This window comes from Adelges cooleyi, unplaced genomic scaffold (assembly GCF_023614345.1).
Source record: "Adelges cooleyi isolate 19-005CV unplaced genomic scaffold, UGA_ACOO_1.1 ACOO_flye_CR_arks_rails_tigmint_CR_PRNA_672, whole genome shotgun sequence".
NCBI lineage: Eukaryota > Metazoa > Arthropoda > Insecta > Hemiptera > Adelgidae > Adelges > Adelges cooleyi.
The window spans coordinates 48,534-66,245 of NW_026096374.1; the positions used below are offsets into that span (position 1 = coordinate 48,534).

The window sequence follows — 17,712 nt, forward strand, 5'->3', positions numbered from 1 at the left end:
ATTATTAGATAAACGTGTTTAAAATTCATCTATTTCTGTTTGAAAGCGTACTTACAGCTTTTGAAGTCTGATAGTATTACTTGGAATAGATGATTAAATGTTATCGAAGGTCTAATGCGGAAAAATAATTAAAATTTATTAAAACATATTAAAAGTTTACAGTTTTACCATTTTTGACATTTTGGTAGTATTACTTACTTAAAGAACTGCAACGATAGTCAAACCGGCTGCTGCAAAGGTTTACTTACGACTTGCCGAATGGTCTTTATTATGTCGTCCAAAAAAATAAAATCTAGAAATGTTTTTCAAAATTGTTTATGCGAATTTATTTACACAAGCAACATTCGATATTTACATTAATCTAAAGCGGAATATAACTGAGTTTGCATCAACATGTTTTTGTGTGACTCAGAATAATAAACCAACAAGCACCAATGCATACAGTGTGAATCACTTTGTCAGTAATACTTAAGTAACCATTTTAGTAGCTCGGTGACGTTATTTCTGGGATTCATTTTGTTTACATTAATCTGAAGCGGAATATAACTTATGTATATATATAAATTATATGAGTACTGAAAAATGTATGGTGATACTATTGAGTTTGCAACAACATGTTTTTATGTGATTCAGAATAATAACACAACAAGTACCTATGCATACGGTGTGAATTGTTATATATAATATATGATTATAGCACAAAACACTTGTTTAACAAACAAATCGTTTTTATGTATACAACGTTTAACCCTTATTAAAATTAAAGTGTAAACCTAAGACTGACTTTTTAAGTGTGAGGGGTAAAAAACAATAATATGAACAGTTGAGATCACATTCTTATTAAACCCTATGAAATATTCAGTGGTTCACGATGAAATCATTACCCTGAATTGGACATTATTTGACTTTGGTCAAACTTTTTTCCTTAAGGGGAAAAAAATCTGAAAACTAATTTTGGCGGTAGTAAATTTTAAGTTTAACCAAACCACAACAAAAATTAAAACATCTATATATAATTTTTATTAAAAAATTAATTTTGGGCTGATGTGTAAGAAAGGTTAAGAATATCATCATTTGATAAAGTAAGGCAAAAATAGAGAGAAATAAGGTCCAGTGTTTACAGATACATATACAAGTATCGATAAAATCTTTGTAACTAATGACAATTATTATTTGATTGAAAATTATTTTTTAATATTAGGTTAGATTCGATAGACACCCATGTATGGTAATTAACAATATGATGACAATATTTTCAATATCTGTGAGTTGATCACTTTGTCAGTAATACTTAAGTAATCATTTTAGGAGCTCGGGGACGGTATTTGTGGGGTTAATTTTTTCTGTGTTTCAATTTTCTGTGAATAATTTTTAGGTGATATTTTGCCCAAGGATACATTCAGCGTTATAGCAACGTTGTTAGTTTATTTACAAAGCTGTTTTTTAGCATCGATACCGAACTGGTATTCCTATGATGTGTGTTTATTTTTATCTACAAAATTATATGTGATTTTGTAACTTTGGTGGTTCAAAAGTAAAAAAAGTCAACTTCTTGAACCCCAGAACCGAAATAACCTACAAAAAGAATTGGCGGTTTTGCAACTTTCAACTTTAACTTTCTATAACTCAATAAAAAACTGTCGAATTAAGTCAAAACTGTAATAGAATGTTTAGCAGGCATATCCCCATACACCAATATCCTCAAATCAAAATTTCAATAATTCTACACTCCCCCACAGGATTTATTTTCTTAAAAATGGTATTTAAAATATAATGAAACATGGATTCATAAAATTAATATACCAAATATAAAATATGGTTTTATTCATTATTCTTAGACAAACATATTTAAAATTCATCTATCTCTGATTTAAAGCATACCAACAACGTTTGAAGTCTTGTAGTACTAATTACCTATGGATTTGATGTATACTAACCAGTTATTGAATTCACAAAAACAAAATCCGTCGTAGAGGCGGTGGGGCATATTAGACACGGACTTTATGAGGTACAAATCCTTTACTTTCAATACATTTTTTTTATAAACGTTTTATAAGCATCGATTCATTAATTTTAAAGTGATTTTATCCTGGAGGACTAGTACTGTGGAGTATAGGCATAATGGAATCAAACCATAGATAGCACAGAGAGGTCACAAGTCAACAAAATGCTTATTTGCAAATACAGCACCTCATTTTAATACTTTCTAACTTTGCTGGTTTACAATGTACTTTGTTTGGACTTTACTGGCTTGAAAATACTAGTTACTGATTCGCATCGAAGCGTTTATTCGAAAGTGATTTTAGCTTTCTCAAATATAATAATTCCAGTAAACCTGTGACCTCCCCATCCCCACTATGCCTACTGTAATTAGTGGCTACAGCACAAAATATAATAATCAGATCCTACTAATTTAAAATCAATGTTTCAGGAAATTCATGTATCATAAATCAGTAAAGATTTTATTTGTAATTTTTTGTTTATTTTTTCAAGATGTTTAGGAAAAAGTAGTAGTATCATGTTCGTATTTGTAATAAGTAATAAATGCAAATTTAATAACATATTTTTAATTATTGTACCATCAAGGTTCTAAAATGCGAGAAAAATAATTGTATAAACATTAAGGTATATAAATAATAAAATCAAATATTTTGAATATTTTGTATTTCACTTTATTTGTATTGTACATTTTTAATATCAATCATAACGTCTTTTACAATCCTGTACAAAGTCTTGATATACATTTATTAGAGCATTTGTTTATTTGGTTTGTGTTAAATTTGTTTAAGTTTTAACATAATAAGAATTGTCAATTTTTACAACAAATTTGTATTGTTTTATTTAGGTTTTTTAATTTAAAGTAAGTTATTGTCTTTTTCGATTGAGGCAGTGTTATTGTTATTGTATTTGTTTATCAAAAGCAAGCTGTTTTCCACAACGACTGTTGTAATTCCAACAAATGTTAGCTAAGTTCCTGTAGGTTTTGCAAACTTTGAATATTTTAAGAATCTTCGAGGTTTTACAAAAACAATTTGTATGGTTTTATTATTTTTTATTTATCGAAAACGAGGTGTTTTTCTTAGCACATTTTGTTTTGCAGTTGTTTGTATTTATTATACTGATGTATTTGATTTGAATTTTTTCTGATTTTGCATAAATTCATACAGAGGAGCTTAATTTACAATAATAAAAACTTAAATATGTAATATACGTAGAACAATACAAACAAATACAAAAAAACATTTTATTAGTAAAAAAGTAAATACTAAAGTCTGCCTGTTACTGCAGCCAAATTGTCAGAAAGTAAATTGTTACAAAAATCGTAAACACCCAGTTTAAATCTTATAACTGAATAAATTAGGTGTAATTAAAATTAAAAAAATTGGATAGCAAACGAATGTGCACACTAATACAAATAAATGTGTCAACAGATATTCACATGCAATAATTTGATAAATAAGGAATTTTATTCCTCATGTCTAGATTTATATGTTTATTTAAGCAATTACAAAACAAGTTAATACAAGTTTTATTTTAAAACGTAGTACGATTTTTATTTTTTTAATCCTTATATCACAAACGTTTTCATATAATTAAGTAAAAACGGATATTTCTTTAAAATAACTAAAATAAAACAAAATAATAAGTCACTTTTTCAACTTTCGGGAAAATACTATAATAGTTGTATAGAAAAGTTCAAAAATACAATAATTAATGGTTTTTAATTGATATCAAAATGTTATAAATTAGTGTCATCCATGGATTGATATATAAAGCACTCGGGCACACTATAGCTTGTCACTTTGTGTAATACCTATTTTAGAAACGAAAAACATCAGGGTTCTAAAATGCGAGAAAATAAGTGGTATAAACATTTAGGTACAAAAATGATAAAACAAAATATTTTTTATATTTTCTATTTAACTTTATTTGTATTGTAAATTTAGATGTATCTAGTGATACAATTATTATAGCATTTATTTACTTGGTGTTTATTAAAATCTTTTATATTTTAATGTGATAAGAATTGTCAATTTTTACAAAAGTATGTGTATTGCTATATTATAGTCATTTTTAATTGAAAATAAATTGTTATCTGCTTCGATTAAGGCAGTGTAAACAAATGAAAATACGAACTATTTTTTGTAACAAATTTTGTTTTGATGCTTGTGTTTAAATGCTTTGTAGAAAGTTATTTTTTTTTAAATTTACGTACAGTTAATTTATGGCATTTTCCTAAATCAAAAATGTTTTATAATTATAACTTATTTCAAGGAGTTTTGTAAAATCATTTATCGTGTAAATTCTAATCCAATATTGTATTATTGTTTTTTATCATAACCAAGCTGTTTTCCACAACGACTGTTGTAATGTAAACAAATGATAGCTAAGTTCCTGTAGGTTTTACAAACTTTGAATATTATAAGAATCTTCGAGGTTTTACAAAAACAATTTGTATTGTCGTCCTAGACAGTAAAACTAGCCTCACTCACGACTTAAGAACATGATTTACATCATGCTGACTCCAAAAAAGTAAAAAAAGAAATTGGCTACATTTCCTACCAAACATGTTATAACACTTTAGGGACAATATACCTAAATCTACTATAATCTATTAATTTATATCTAATATTCTACTAAATCTATTAAACTCAAATTAGGTTAACGCATTTAAAATTGTATTACAGCTGTAATTATTTAACGTAGTAATGTTGTGACACTCCTGTAATGAAACACTCCATATCATTGTTTAAGTGATAAAAATAATTTCAAAATAACGCTTGTCTAACGGACACAACAGCTATTCTCCTGTGCCGCCTGAAAGCCTAATTGTCCTATGCACCACGTAATGCCCTTAATTAATTTTTATTATTTCTATATTTTTTAAAAAAATTGTATTAGTAGGGTTCGTCATTTATAATATGTATGAAATACAAATTTAAATATTCGTCTATAATAACTTTTCTAACATCAGGGTTCTACAATGCAAGAACATGTATAGTTCAAACATACACAAATGATAACATATTCAACTTTTTCAGCTAAAATGTCTTAATTACACAAAAGTTAATGATACATTTGTAAAACTAAATACAATATTTTCCCACAATTTGTACAGTTATATGTTGTTAGTTTTTTATTTAGAACATGTTGTTTTCTACAATGACTACTGCAATGTAATTAAATGACAAACAACTTAATGCATCGTACACTTTTATAATTTAACGAATGTTTATGAATTTTACTGTAAAAAAGTAACGTTTACTTTACAAACTGTATTAGTCTATAATGATTCAACCTTAAAAACAGTAGGTATACTTAAAAAATAAAGATGAAAAAACATTAAAAATATCAGCACCTTATATCATTCACCTTATCCAATAAAACATTTATGGGGTCAGTAGCAATATTATATTTTTAAAATGTATTTACATTTTTATTGAATACCTATAACATTATTTTCCGTTGAGACTCTGACCTGAATTTCAATAACGCATGCTTCATAGCCTATGAGTCATAGATGCGATTGGAGGTTTTTTTTCACTGTTTTTATATTTTCTCAGATATCAAGTTGTTTTTTGAAACGATTATTTTTTTTATTATTTTTTTTATATGTTTCAACAAACAAGCATGCAAAGTAGAACTCTACTTTACAAAAGTTATAGCGAACACTTATACTGTATTTATTCTGATTTCAAGTTAATATTATAGTTGCAATTAATAATTACACAATAAATAAAAGAATTATATTTTAGAAACATATTGGTAGTTGGAATACAAATCAAAATTTGGACACTAAAAAATTGCTGCAATTACTCTTCGGTTTTAGGCACATAGATTATCTCCAAAACTGGTTATCGACCAGTTCCACATTTTTAGTACATTATTCACAATTAAAACAGTTAATGAACTTTATGCATCGCCGTTTAAGTTTAGAAGAGTGCTAAATTAAAAAAAAAAAATTGGAAGAATTAGAGATCACATTGTGATAAGAAAACTTTATGGAAAAAAAAAATTCGATTGTTTCACTAAGTTAATCACTCTGTAATATAGCTATTTTAAAATAAATGTTATGTAACCTAACCTAACCTAACCTACACCATTGGTAATCGTTAATACAGTTGTTTTTAAACTAATCCACATTGCTATCAAAGTACAAATTTTACGAACAGACAAGATGTATTTATCAACTGGAACGACTTCAGCTAAAAAAAAAAGAAAATAGTTGTTAAAAATTGCTACATATAGCTTAATAGTCACTATTTTGCTTTATAGTGCAAGACTCAATTACTAAACGTAAATAAAACAAGTTATACAATTATTTTTAATTTACATAAAATATCAGCTTTTTGAAAAAAATTATGATTTTTTTTGTGTAACAGACATTAAAATTGATTTTATAATTCATAAAGGTATTTTTACGTGTTCTCCAAAATTTAAGATTTCTTAAAAAAACAATTTTAGAAAGCTGAACATTTTTATATATGATGTGTAAATATTAAACCGGGGTCCCAGTAATCAAAAAAGTTGAAATAATTATGAGTAAAAATAAGATAATTTTGAGTGGTCGATAACTATTTGAGGATAATTATTATGTCCCAGAACAGAAGGGAGCAAAAATTAATTCAAAACTTATTATCCAAATCTAGACCAGTTAACATTTCCAAAAATGTATTCTTGTTGCTATAGATCTAAAAGAAAATTTAAGTATAAATTATTGTAAAAAATCAAATCTACATATTTTCTATTAGTTCAAAACAAATTGATTGTGTTATTTATAACAAATGACCTAGATTATTAATGTAATCTACAAGCATTACTCTACGGCATTCCTACCCACCTCCCTTCCTAAATTTTAAACTTCAGTAAAACAACTAAAAAAGTAATTATCCAAAACTAGTTGTCAACCATTCAACATTTTCAGAAAATTATTTATTTCTAATTTGTTAATTAATAATTAATTATTGTAAATTGTTTCTAGAGCTTGAGAAGAAATTTTAAATGTGGAATATTGTAAAATAAACAAAATTAACGTATCTAAAAAAAACAAATTTTAAATTAAATGTAAATAGTATATATATAATGCCCCACTCAAGTTTCAATAATTTTTTTAATTTTAAATTAATTTAAAAAAAATTGATCGTGTTGCTTATAAAGAATAACCCTGTAAAAATTGATTTTACTAAATCATAAATAACATTAAAACTCTATATTTTAATGTTCAACTCTATGTTTTAGGTGATTATAATCACCTAATTTTTGGGTAAGTAAATTTTTAATAGTTTCATAACGCGTCACAAAAAAAACGCAAATTTTCTAATAGTTTAAAAAAAATTGATCTTGTTATTTATAATGAATAACCTTTTAAAAATTGTATGTTATTAAAAGAGAAAAAATATTAAAACTATATTTATTATAATCACCAATTTTTGGGTAAGTACATTTATAATAGCTTTTCCAGTAAGTTCTCTTCTCGCCTGTCCAAGTTGGGTCAAACTTTCAATTTCATCACCTGCATAGATTTGTTTATGAATAACTGGTTTGAAAATATAATATTTATTAATATATTCGTATTTATTTTGTCATTTTAAAATTTAACGCCTCAATGAGTACTAACAGAGTGGGAAGAAACGTAAAAAGATATAGTTATTAGAATATCAGGTTCATTGATAGAGCCTAAAAGGGGTGTTTAAATAGAATAGAGATCTGCGTTGGTCTAAAGATCAGTCAAGGTAAGAAGTTAAGGAAAATGCGGGAAGCATTGTATTCGTAAAGAGGCTGCTGTATTTTTATGACAAAAGTACTAAAAGTGTATTCTGTATTTACTCAATTCTTATATGGACGTTTGTTTGAAAAGGGTGCCAAATGACTATTTCATAATCGAGAACTCTTAAAAGAATTCTTCCCAACTTCAAGTTTACTTAATTAAAATTTTTGAGAGAACAAAAGTATATATAAAGCAAATTTTATCATTTAAAAAAGCCAAAAGTTCTATATACTACTAACTTATCATACTTCCTATTTTATTGTACTTCATATATTGTACTTTGTATGCGATATTTTCAAAATAAAACATAAATACAAATATATTAACACTTTTATTTAATAACCAGGTTATATATAAATTATAGGTTCTATTAATGCCCCTGATATTTTAATCACCATATCTTTTCACGTTTCCTCCCACTCTACTTGTACTCATTAGGGCGTTACATTTTAAAGTATAAAAAAAAATACGAACATATTAATAAATGTTATATTTTTAAACCAGTTTTTGATACTTATATTTATGCAGGTATTAAAATTTTAGCATTAATTAATTGGAACTGTAATGGATAAATATAACAAACTGCTTTAACTATATAATTTGTACAAAATCTTTTCGCGTTTCTTCCTACTCATTTAATACTAATATCCTATTCTAAGTTCTTGCTCTCACACCCTCCATTGGCCGCAACCATTCTATCCATAGAAAAGTCTGAACAATCAATAACTTAGTTTTAAAATGAATTTCCTAAAGTGAATATTGTTTTGTATCTATAAATTTAAATCATAATTACCCAGACAACAAAAAAATTCAAAACTCCTGAATATATTATAATCGATTTTCACTACTCAAAGGGCTACCCATCAATTAAAGTATTTAAAGTTCAACCATTTATTTTTAAATAAATTTTCGGGCTTATGTTTAAGAAAGTTTAAAAATATCATAGTTTGATGAATTGTAGAATTAATGTCATTGTTAAATCATTGTCATTAAAAACAAAAAAATTTCATTAAATTTGTCCGCTAATATCAATTACATTTTGAGCATAATATCAAAAATTTACTAAACGTTAATTTAGATTTTATATTTAGGTTATGAAAAAAAAACGAAGACTTACAAAATATAATATGTGTACGATATTCAATTGATAGAATAACATAAACACTACAATGTGAATCTGTGGATAGTAGGGTCAAACCAGTATAGTCCAAACACAGTAAGAAAGTATTATATGTGAGTGAGTATTACCTAGTAGTAGTATTTCATTAGATTGGTCCTCTTACATCAATACCTTATAGAGTACATTATTAAAAAAACGTTCATTTAGATTTGATTTTTATGTTTTAGAGAAAAATAACGGATGTTCACAGATAAAAAATACATATGTCAATATACAAATATCAACAAAAACATTGTACCTAATGACAATTATGTGCTTAAAAATTATTTTGTTGTATTAGGGTAGACACGATAAGGTTGATCGCCATAATATCAATAATAATTCGCAACAAATGTGTTTAAAATCGTGAACAAAAGCGTTTATTTTATAATTTATTTATTTTATTTTGCATATAACAATCGACTGATAATTATAATGATAACAATGGCAATACTAATAATAGTGAAACATCAATACTACATAATAATAACAATAAATAAATATATATCAAATAAACTAATTTAGTGCAATAAGCAAACATTAATTATTTATATATATATATAATTTTAAAAGATATAAACGTTTGATTTCTATTAATTTTGGCTACTTAACTCAAGCGGAGTACTGATATCTTCACGTAGTTGTACATTTAGTTCTTTTTTTGTAATATCAATGTCAAAGGCATTTACTTGCCAATATTCGCCTTGAAACGATCTGTATTTTACAACAAGTTCGTCTTTACCCTCTTTTAGTACTACTACACATACATCATCATTGTGTTCTAAATAATAATACGTGTTTGAAGACATTTTTAGACTAACCCACATTGCTATCAAAATACAAATCCTATGAACAGAATGCTCCTTGTCAACTTCATCAATCGAGGTGTTTTCAGCTAAAAAATCAAAAAACAGTTGTTAAAAATAACCAAATTAAACCTATAAGCCACTGCATTCCTTTCAGTGTAAGACATAATTACTAAACGTAAATACAACAAGTTAAACAAATATATTTACTATGTATAATAGTAAAAATCTCAGCTTTCTGAAAAAATTATAAGTTTTTACAGTCAATAAAAATGAGCTTATAATTTATAAATATGTTTTTTTTTGTTGCCCAAAATTTAAGAATTTTCTTTAGAAAGCTGAAAAATTGTACATTTAATGTGTAATCAGGATACTTCTTGTCAACCGAGGTGATATAAGCTAAAAAAACACAATACAGTTGTTAAAAATTGCCAAAATTAACAATTATTAGCCACTATTTTTCTTATTTGTGCAATTGATGCTAATTAATTTGACACAATTATTAAACGTAAATGAAATAAGTAATACAATTATATAAAACATGTATAAATGTAAAAAATCTCAGAATTAAAAAAAAAATATACTTTTTTTTGTATTAATAGTTATTAAAAATGAGTTGGTAATTTATAAAGGTAAATTTTTTGTGTTGTCCAAAATTTTAAAATTATTAAAATTTTTTTTTAGAAAGCTGAAAAATTTTACATATGAAAATTTCAAACAGGGGTCACTATAAACACGATAAGAAAAAAAAAGAGCTGAAATTTCAAATTTTATAATAAATATTGAGTATATTTGTAGAAATTATAAAAAAAACAAAAAATTAAATTTTTTTAAGTTGTGTTAAGTAGTCTATAAAATACTGTGTTATTTAAAATGAATCATGCTGTAAAAATAAATGTTATTAAATAATAAATAATATAAAATCTTTTTATTTATAATCACCTAATTTTTTGGTAAGCACATTTATAATAGCATCTCCAGTAAGACCTCTTCTCGCCTTTCCAAGTTCGGTCAATTTTAAAGTTTCAGTATCTGCATAAGTGTATAAATAGCTGATTTGAAAATATAATATTTATTAATATAATCGTATGTATTTTGATTTTTTTAATTTAACACCCTAATAAGTACAATCAGAGTGGGAAGGAACGCAAAAAATTATGGTAATTATTAGTTTCGGTACCTGCATAAATATTTATATGAAAAACTGGTTTGAAAAGATTAATAGTTTCGTAATTATTTGTTTTATTTTTAAAATTTAATGCCCTAATTAGTACAATCAGAGGAAAGGAACGAACAACAATTTGATAACTGGAATATCAGGATGAAGCCTAAAATTGATGGAGCCTAGAAGGGGTGAACAAATAAAATAGAGATAAGATTTTATTAAAAAGGCGCGTATGTTGAAAATGTATTATGTATTCGTTCCATTTTTATCTGGTTCTAAGTTTGGTAAGGTTGCAAAAATTACTATTTCATTCTAGAACCCTTAAAACAAGTCTCCCCAACTTATAGTAAATTGTTATGGGAACAACATAATAAAATATAAAGTAAATTTTATCTTTCAAATAAGCCATAAGTTCTGATTACTACTAACTAGTAGCTTTGTAAATTCGATTGTATTCATCATCATGCACAGTACTACCTGTAACATAATTTCCTATAACAAATAAATTATATAGTTAGTCAAACCGTGATGTTGTATGTATCCATAGCAGTAACTCTAAAAATGAGAATCATTTGACCAATTAATGAATGCAAAGTATAATATTAACACAAAACCTATGACTTTTAAAGCCTTTTTAGCTACCGCGTTTAAGTGATCTCTAAAATGTAGAGAAGGCGTACATAGGGTGTTAAGATCATTAATAGAAAAAACTCGATGGAGTTGAAGACCATGAAGAAAGAAATCGTGCAGCAGCGGAATACGGTTCCAGGAAAATGACAAAATATGACATTTTTCAACATACAGTGCCAGACCATGGAGATGAGCCAAATACAGAAAAAACCTAAGTTTAATATGTAGTAGGCAACCATCCACTGATAAGGTAATACTAAAAAAATGTTTATGTCGTAATACAAGGATCAGAAACCGCTTCTTGAGCATAAGTGTATTCATAAAAATTGATACACGCCGATCAAAATAATACCCTAAATATAATAGTGGTAAAATGTTATTAAGGCTCCCCAACTAAAATTTAACTTTTTAGTTATTATTGTGTGAACAAAAGAATTTGATAAGCAAATTGTATCTTTCAAACAAGCAATATTATATATTTACTACCATCTTTGTAAATGCTATTGTTTTCATCAGCATGCGCAGGAGTACCTGTAAAATAAATAGTAAAACATTTTTTAGTTAACTAAACCCGGTCTATTGTATTTATTCATCTCAGTTTCAATTAATCAATGCCAAATATAGTGTTGATTTTAAGTCGATAAGGCCCATTCCCCCCTCCGCTCAAGAAATAAGTTAAAATATATGTGTAATACTGTTACACAAAAAAATTTAATTATCTCTAAAAAAAACCCACAAATTATCAATATAGTACAAATAAACTGTTATGTAAAAAGTAATACTTTAAAATTGTATATTTATATTTACAAAATTTTCCAAGTTTTTTTTTAAGACATATAAATGCCTTATTAAATGTTGTCCTTTTCGAAATTCCATTACCTGCATAAATTTATATATAAACTGGTTTATAATACAGTATTTAATAATATGTATGTTTTATTTTGACATTTAAATCACTAATACGCATTTTCTTCACAAATGTACAAAAGTATCTCATACAAAGAACAATATACAAGTGCAATAGTCAGTCAAACAATAATATCTTACACGATGAACAAAAATTTATATAAAGAAAACTATATCATTCAATCAAGTCATAACTTCTATAGTTTATAACTAACGAACGACTTTGTCATTAAGAATAACTGTAACAAAAATATAAAATAATTATACAGATAATCTAATCCGTTTGTTTTATTTATCCATAACAGTCACTCTAAAAATCAGATTAATTTGACCAATCAATTAATTCAAAGTATAGTATTAGCATTAAGCCGATGGCTCTTAAGATCCTGATAGCTACCCCATGTATACACAAAATATAGCGGAGGCCAAGATCTTTAATAGAAAAAACTCGTTTCAGTGGAATACTACGAAGTACATAAACCATGTAGAAGAGAATTATAGCTCCTGAAAAATTCCATAATAAACAAGGAGATGAGCACAGTCAAGAAATCAAATAACTTCAGCTTGTAGGTTTCAATAATCCGCAGAAAAAGCAATACTAATGAAAATATATAACATGTCGTCTACAAAAAAAAAGAACTTCTTGTGTTTGCAAAAGTCCCTCTAATGAGCTAACGAAATAAAGAGGACTAAGGTGGTCCCATTGATAGACGCTTGAGGAGATAGTAGAAGGTTCAGAAACCGCTCTGTTCGCTTTAGTGCATTGTTTCCTATCGGAAAGGTAAGATGTGAGGGGTTTCCAATGTCAATTATTAGCGTAGAGTACAATGATAAATGAAGCGTTATTAGTGCTATGAGTGCTATGACTCAACCAGCTCTTGATAGTATATCAAACAACAAGAACTAGTATCGTATTATGTCTGTCGAGTCATTAGTATTTGTTAACATAAAACGTCAACAATCTATTACGTTAAAATGGTATTTTGTGGTAAAATGTTAAAAATTGATAAACGCTGTTCCAAAAATTACTCTAAATATAATAGTTGTTAAAATTATTATAACAGTAAGTCTCCCCAACTAAACTTTACTAAATTGTTTGTAATTAACTTTGTAATTACTTTTGGTTGTATCAGCAGGCATAGGAGTACCTGTAAAAATAATTTAAAAAATAATTTAGTTATTCGAACTCGGTTTGCTGTATTTATCCATAACAGTTTCAATTAAAATGAGATAACTTTGACCAAACAGTAAATTATGTGTTTTTAAAATATACATAATTGTCAATAATGTGTAAAAAAAATAATGTATAAAGAAAATTTGATCGTTCAATCAATTCATAAGTTCTTTTTACTACTAATTAATAACTTTGTAAATACCTAGGTTATCATCATCAGCCGCCGGAATACCTGTAAATTAAGAAAAAAAAAGTTTATTAGGTAATTAAACCCGGTTTGATGAATTTATCCACAACAGTCACTCTAAAAAAAAACTAAGTTAAACGAACTAATCGAAGCTAAACTTATTAATAATATAAAATAACTCTCTAACAACGTTTGAATGAATACCTTCATCACTCTAAATTTTATAATTATCTATCTTTTTATGTTTATTATTTTGTCTATTCTTTTTAGTTAGCTACCAAATTTAAGTGTTTTAAAAATTACTTTTATGGTCAATATTGTGTAAACAAAAAATATAAAAAGAAAATTTTATCAATCAAGCAAGTAATACGCCTTTTATACTACTAACGAATATCTTTGTAAATATTATTGTTTTCATAATCTTGCGGTGTACAATCTATAACAAAAAAGCAAATCAGGTATATAGTTAATGAAACCCGGTTTGTTGTATTTATTCATAACAGTTTCAATTAATAAAACAAAAAAAAATTTAATTTCTCTAAAAATAAATTGATTGTGTTAACCATATAGAATTATCCTGTAATAATTATTATCTTTCAATTTGTATTTTTATATTTACCTAATATACTAAGTTTTTTAGAAAACACAAATTAATGTATAAAGAAAATTTGATCGTTCAAACAAATCATAAGTTCTTTTTACTACTAATGAATAACTTTGTAATTACTTTGGTTTTCATCATCAGCCGCCGGAATACCTGTAAAAATAATTTAGTTATTCAAACTCAGTTTGATGTATTTATCCATAAGTCAATGCAAAATATTTTATTATCATAAAATTTATCTCTAGCAAGTAGTAACGTTTGAAATAATACTTACTTCACAATGAATTTAATAATAATCAAATTTGTTATCTGTATTAATTCTGTCTTCCACAACATTTTTGGTGACCTATTATTCCTTGATGAACCTAATTATATTCAGTACACTTCGAAATTGTTTAAAAATGTGTTTGAAAAACCTAAGATATGTAATAATCTAATATTTTTGTAGTTTGCTTACATTTACGTTTTAAGAGGATTATTGGCCTTAGAATGTTGTTTATTAAAAAACTGATAATTTTATATTCACCTATTATCTCAAAAATTTCCCATTGCAATCTATCTTCTTCTGTCATTATGGAATCTAAATTTGAAAATAAAACCAATATTTTACAATATATAATTCTTTGTATTATATTAAAGTGTTAATTATTTACGTTGTAGGACGTCAAAATTGTGAGTTTCTGCATGTTCTGAAATTAAAGCGAAAAATGTATTTACTTATTGATTATCAAGCGACTGTGTGAAAATATGTTAATAAAGTATTACCCGGTACAGTGAACATTTGATTTAAATATACTGAAAATAGCAATAAAAAAATTGTTAGTATTGAATTTAATACTCTATTTTATCATAATCTAGAGTAGAAAAGCTAAGAAAAAATAATATGTGCGTTGAAATTCGAAATAAAATGGCTAGCTCTATAATATTAAATAAGTTTGAAACCTTATGAAATGACAATGGCAGTATTGAATCACATGAGGGAATAGAATAAGACGAAATAAGATTATTATCACTGAACATTAGCCTTAACCCTTTCACTGTCTTAGACGTGCTACTTTGCTACAATCAATTAATTACGAAACCTTTTTCAGTATGGCGATAGTTGTGACATGTAGCAGTGTGTAAAACACAGTGGCAGTGAAAGGGTCAAAGATATATTTTTGTTGTTTTTTCTGTAGGTACATTTCTTCTATAACCAAGATTTTTAATATCACATAATTATTATTACTCATTGCATAGTGATCTTTATCTATCATGACTGTAAGTACATGCTCCAATCCATCTAGAACAAACAAATACAAGTTTGACGTTTAGAAAAGTTCCAAATAAAATCAAAATTAATAAAAAAAAATCATTAGAAACAATTACACCATGCATTAGGCAACTACCCCTGTTAGGGTAAATAGTCAATTTTTAGAGTCAAGTGTGCTCATAGTAAATTATAGTAACTATTAGTAAAAGCTCGTGCCCACATGCGACAGTGCACAGATCCAATGAAAAATATAAAACTACCACATTTTGAAGATGCCACTCCCCCCACGTATTAAGAAGTTTTGTGCTGACAATTTTTTACAAAATATTAAATTAAAGACAATTTTAAGTTTCATAACTTTTAGGTAATAAAGGTAACTCATTTGTAAGACAATATTTGGAGGCGCTGTATCGTGAAAGCCAAACTCGTATTATTATAACATAAATTTGCATGGGCGGCATCCTCTTAAATATAAAAATTAATTTATATTTTTTTTACAAGTAATTTGACACCTAGGCAATCATTGTAATACAATTATATATTAGTACATTGATTATTATCTTACTTTCTATATGATCATCTTTATATTCAGAAGCTTTCTTGATTTGTATGTCTGTAGTAAATGTTTTAAAAAAATAGGTATGTATAAAATTAGTGAAATTTAAAAACTCTTAAAGTTAGTCTATATGATTATAAAATATAACTCACTTGAAATTTCAACCATCTCTATAAAGTTCACTGTAAAGAATAGTTAAATATTCATTTTTTTTAGATTTTCATCTACATTGTGTGCTTAAGTATAAATAAAATACTTACTTATACTTATATCTGCCAAAACATTTACGCAGATTAATGATATTAAAACATAGGAAATTTTCATTTTTATCTAGAAAAATTAATAAATTTAAATGCAATTTATATAAGGCTCGGGTCTTCCGTAGTAGTCGAGATGAGAAAGTTTTGGTTTTAAAATTTTTTTTTTACAAAGGACTCTAAAGGTAGAATTTATTATTAGAAAATAAATGTAACATTAAAACTAAAATGATTGAGTTACTTAATCGTTACATACTTATAATTCCTAATATTTGTATAAATTGTAAATTCTTATTTATAGATAAGAAATTAAATATCACTATAAATTCTTTAATAAAAAAATGGAATAATCATCTACGATTTAAGACTGTAAAAAACAAAAAGTTAAAAAAAATAATGAGTTTATAATAAAGTTTATATACAGTTATTAATTTACAAATGTATTTCTGAAACACACTATAAAATAATTTAAAAACACAAAATCATAGAAACTAATATAACTTATAACGTGTAATGTATAATATTTGATCATCGACATAATATTTAGTAATACGTTTGTAATTTGTATAATTGTATTTGATAATTATCAAAATGTGTTATCATAATATTTACTATTTTGTTAGCGCCCGGTCTAAGATGTATAGGCAACCACTATGATTTAAGGGGGCATACTTTTGTCGCGATTTCTTATTATTGACTGTCCCGTATTGTAATGTATAGTATTTATTTTTACTTTGGAACACAACTAACCGGAAAAATCGACACCGACATCGAAAATGTATCTTTATATATCTGTAACGACTGTGAATAAATGTGTAAGTTGAATGTTGGTCAAAATTTACTATGTACATTAGGATGTAGTCCGAGGCGTTAGCACACCTTGAATAAATGTCTAATTCGATGGACCATCAAATAAACCTTGAGAGAGATGTGAGTTATTGGTTAAGTAGCAATTTATGGCAGCTGGTCAAAGTTTAAAATTGCTTCCTTTTAAAATCACTGAAATCGACTTGCACACTTATTCACAGTTGTTACAGATATATCCTTCTATAACCTTATATATCCTTCTTATGAGGGTGGGGATAGGGATGAGGATAGGGATGGGGCTGGGAATGGTGGCGGGGATGTTCATTTTTTTAAATTATGTATTGTTTTCACAACGAACAAGCTTGAATGAATGGTTAAATTGATTCAAAATAACCAAGTGAATGTTTTGCCAATAAATCGATTAAGGCCAATCACTAAAAA

At 26.3% G+C, this 17,712-nt stretch overlaps 1 protein-coding gene across 1 annotated transcript; it reads right to left on the reverse strand.

Moving 5' to 3' along the window:
- Nucleotides 1–9,794: 9,794 nt before the first annotated feature.
- On the reverse strand, nucleotides 9,795–16,502 carry LOC126845118 (uncharacterized). Its single transcript, XM_050583676.1, has 16 exons — nucleotides 16,468–16,502; nucleotides 16,360–16,389; nucleotides 16,217–16,264; nucleotides 15,628–15,681; nucleotides 15,165–15,194; nucleotides 15,053–15,088; nucleotides 14,926–14,979; nucleotides 14,523–14,552; nucleotides 14,184–14,231; nucleotides 13,811–13,840; nucleotides 13,553–13,582; nucleotides 12,336–12,407; nucleotides 12,015–12,059; nucleotides 11,328–11,390; nucleotides 10,676–10,785; nucleotides 9,795–9,822 (listed from the first exon to the last, which is right to left on the reverse strand). Coding segments are annotated over exons 1-15 (606 nt in total). The 5' UTR covers nucleotides 16,469–16,502; the 3' UTR covers nucleotides 9,795–9,822; nucleotides 10,676–10,750.
- Nucleotides 16,503–17,712: the final 1,210 nt, after the last annotated feature.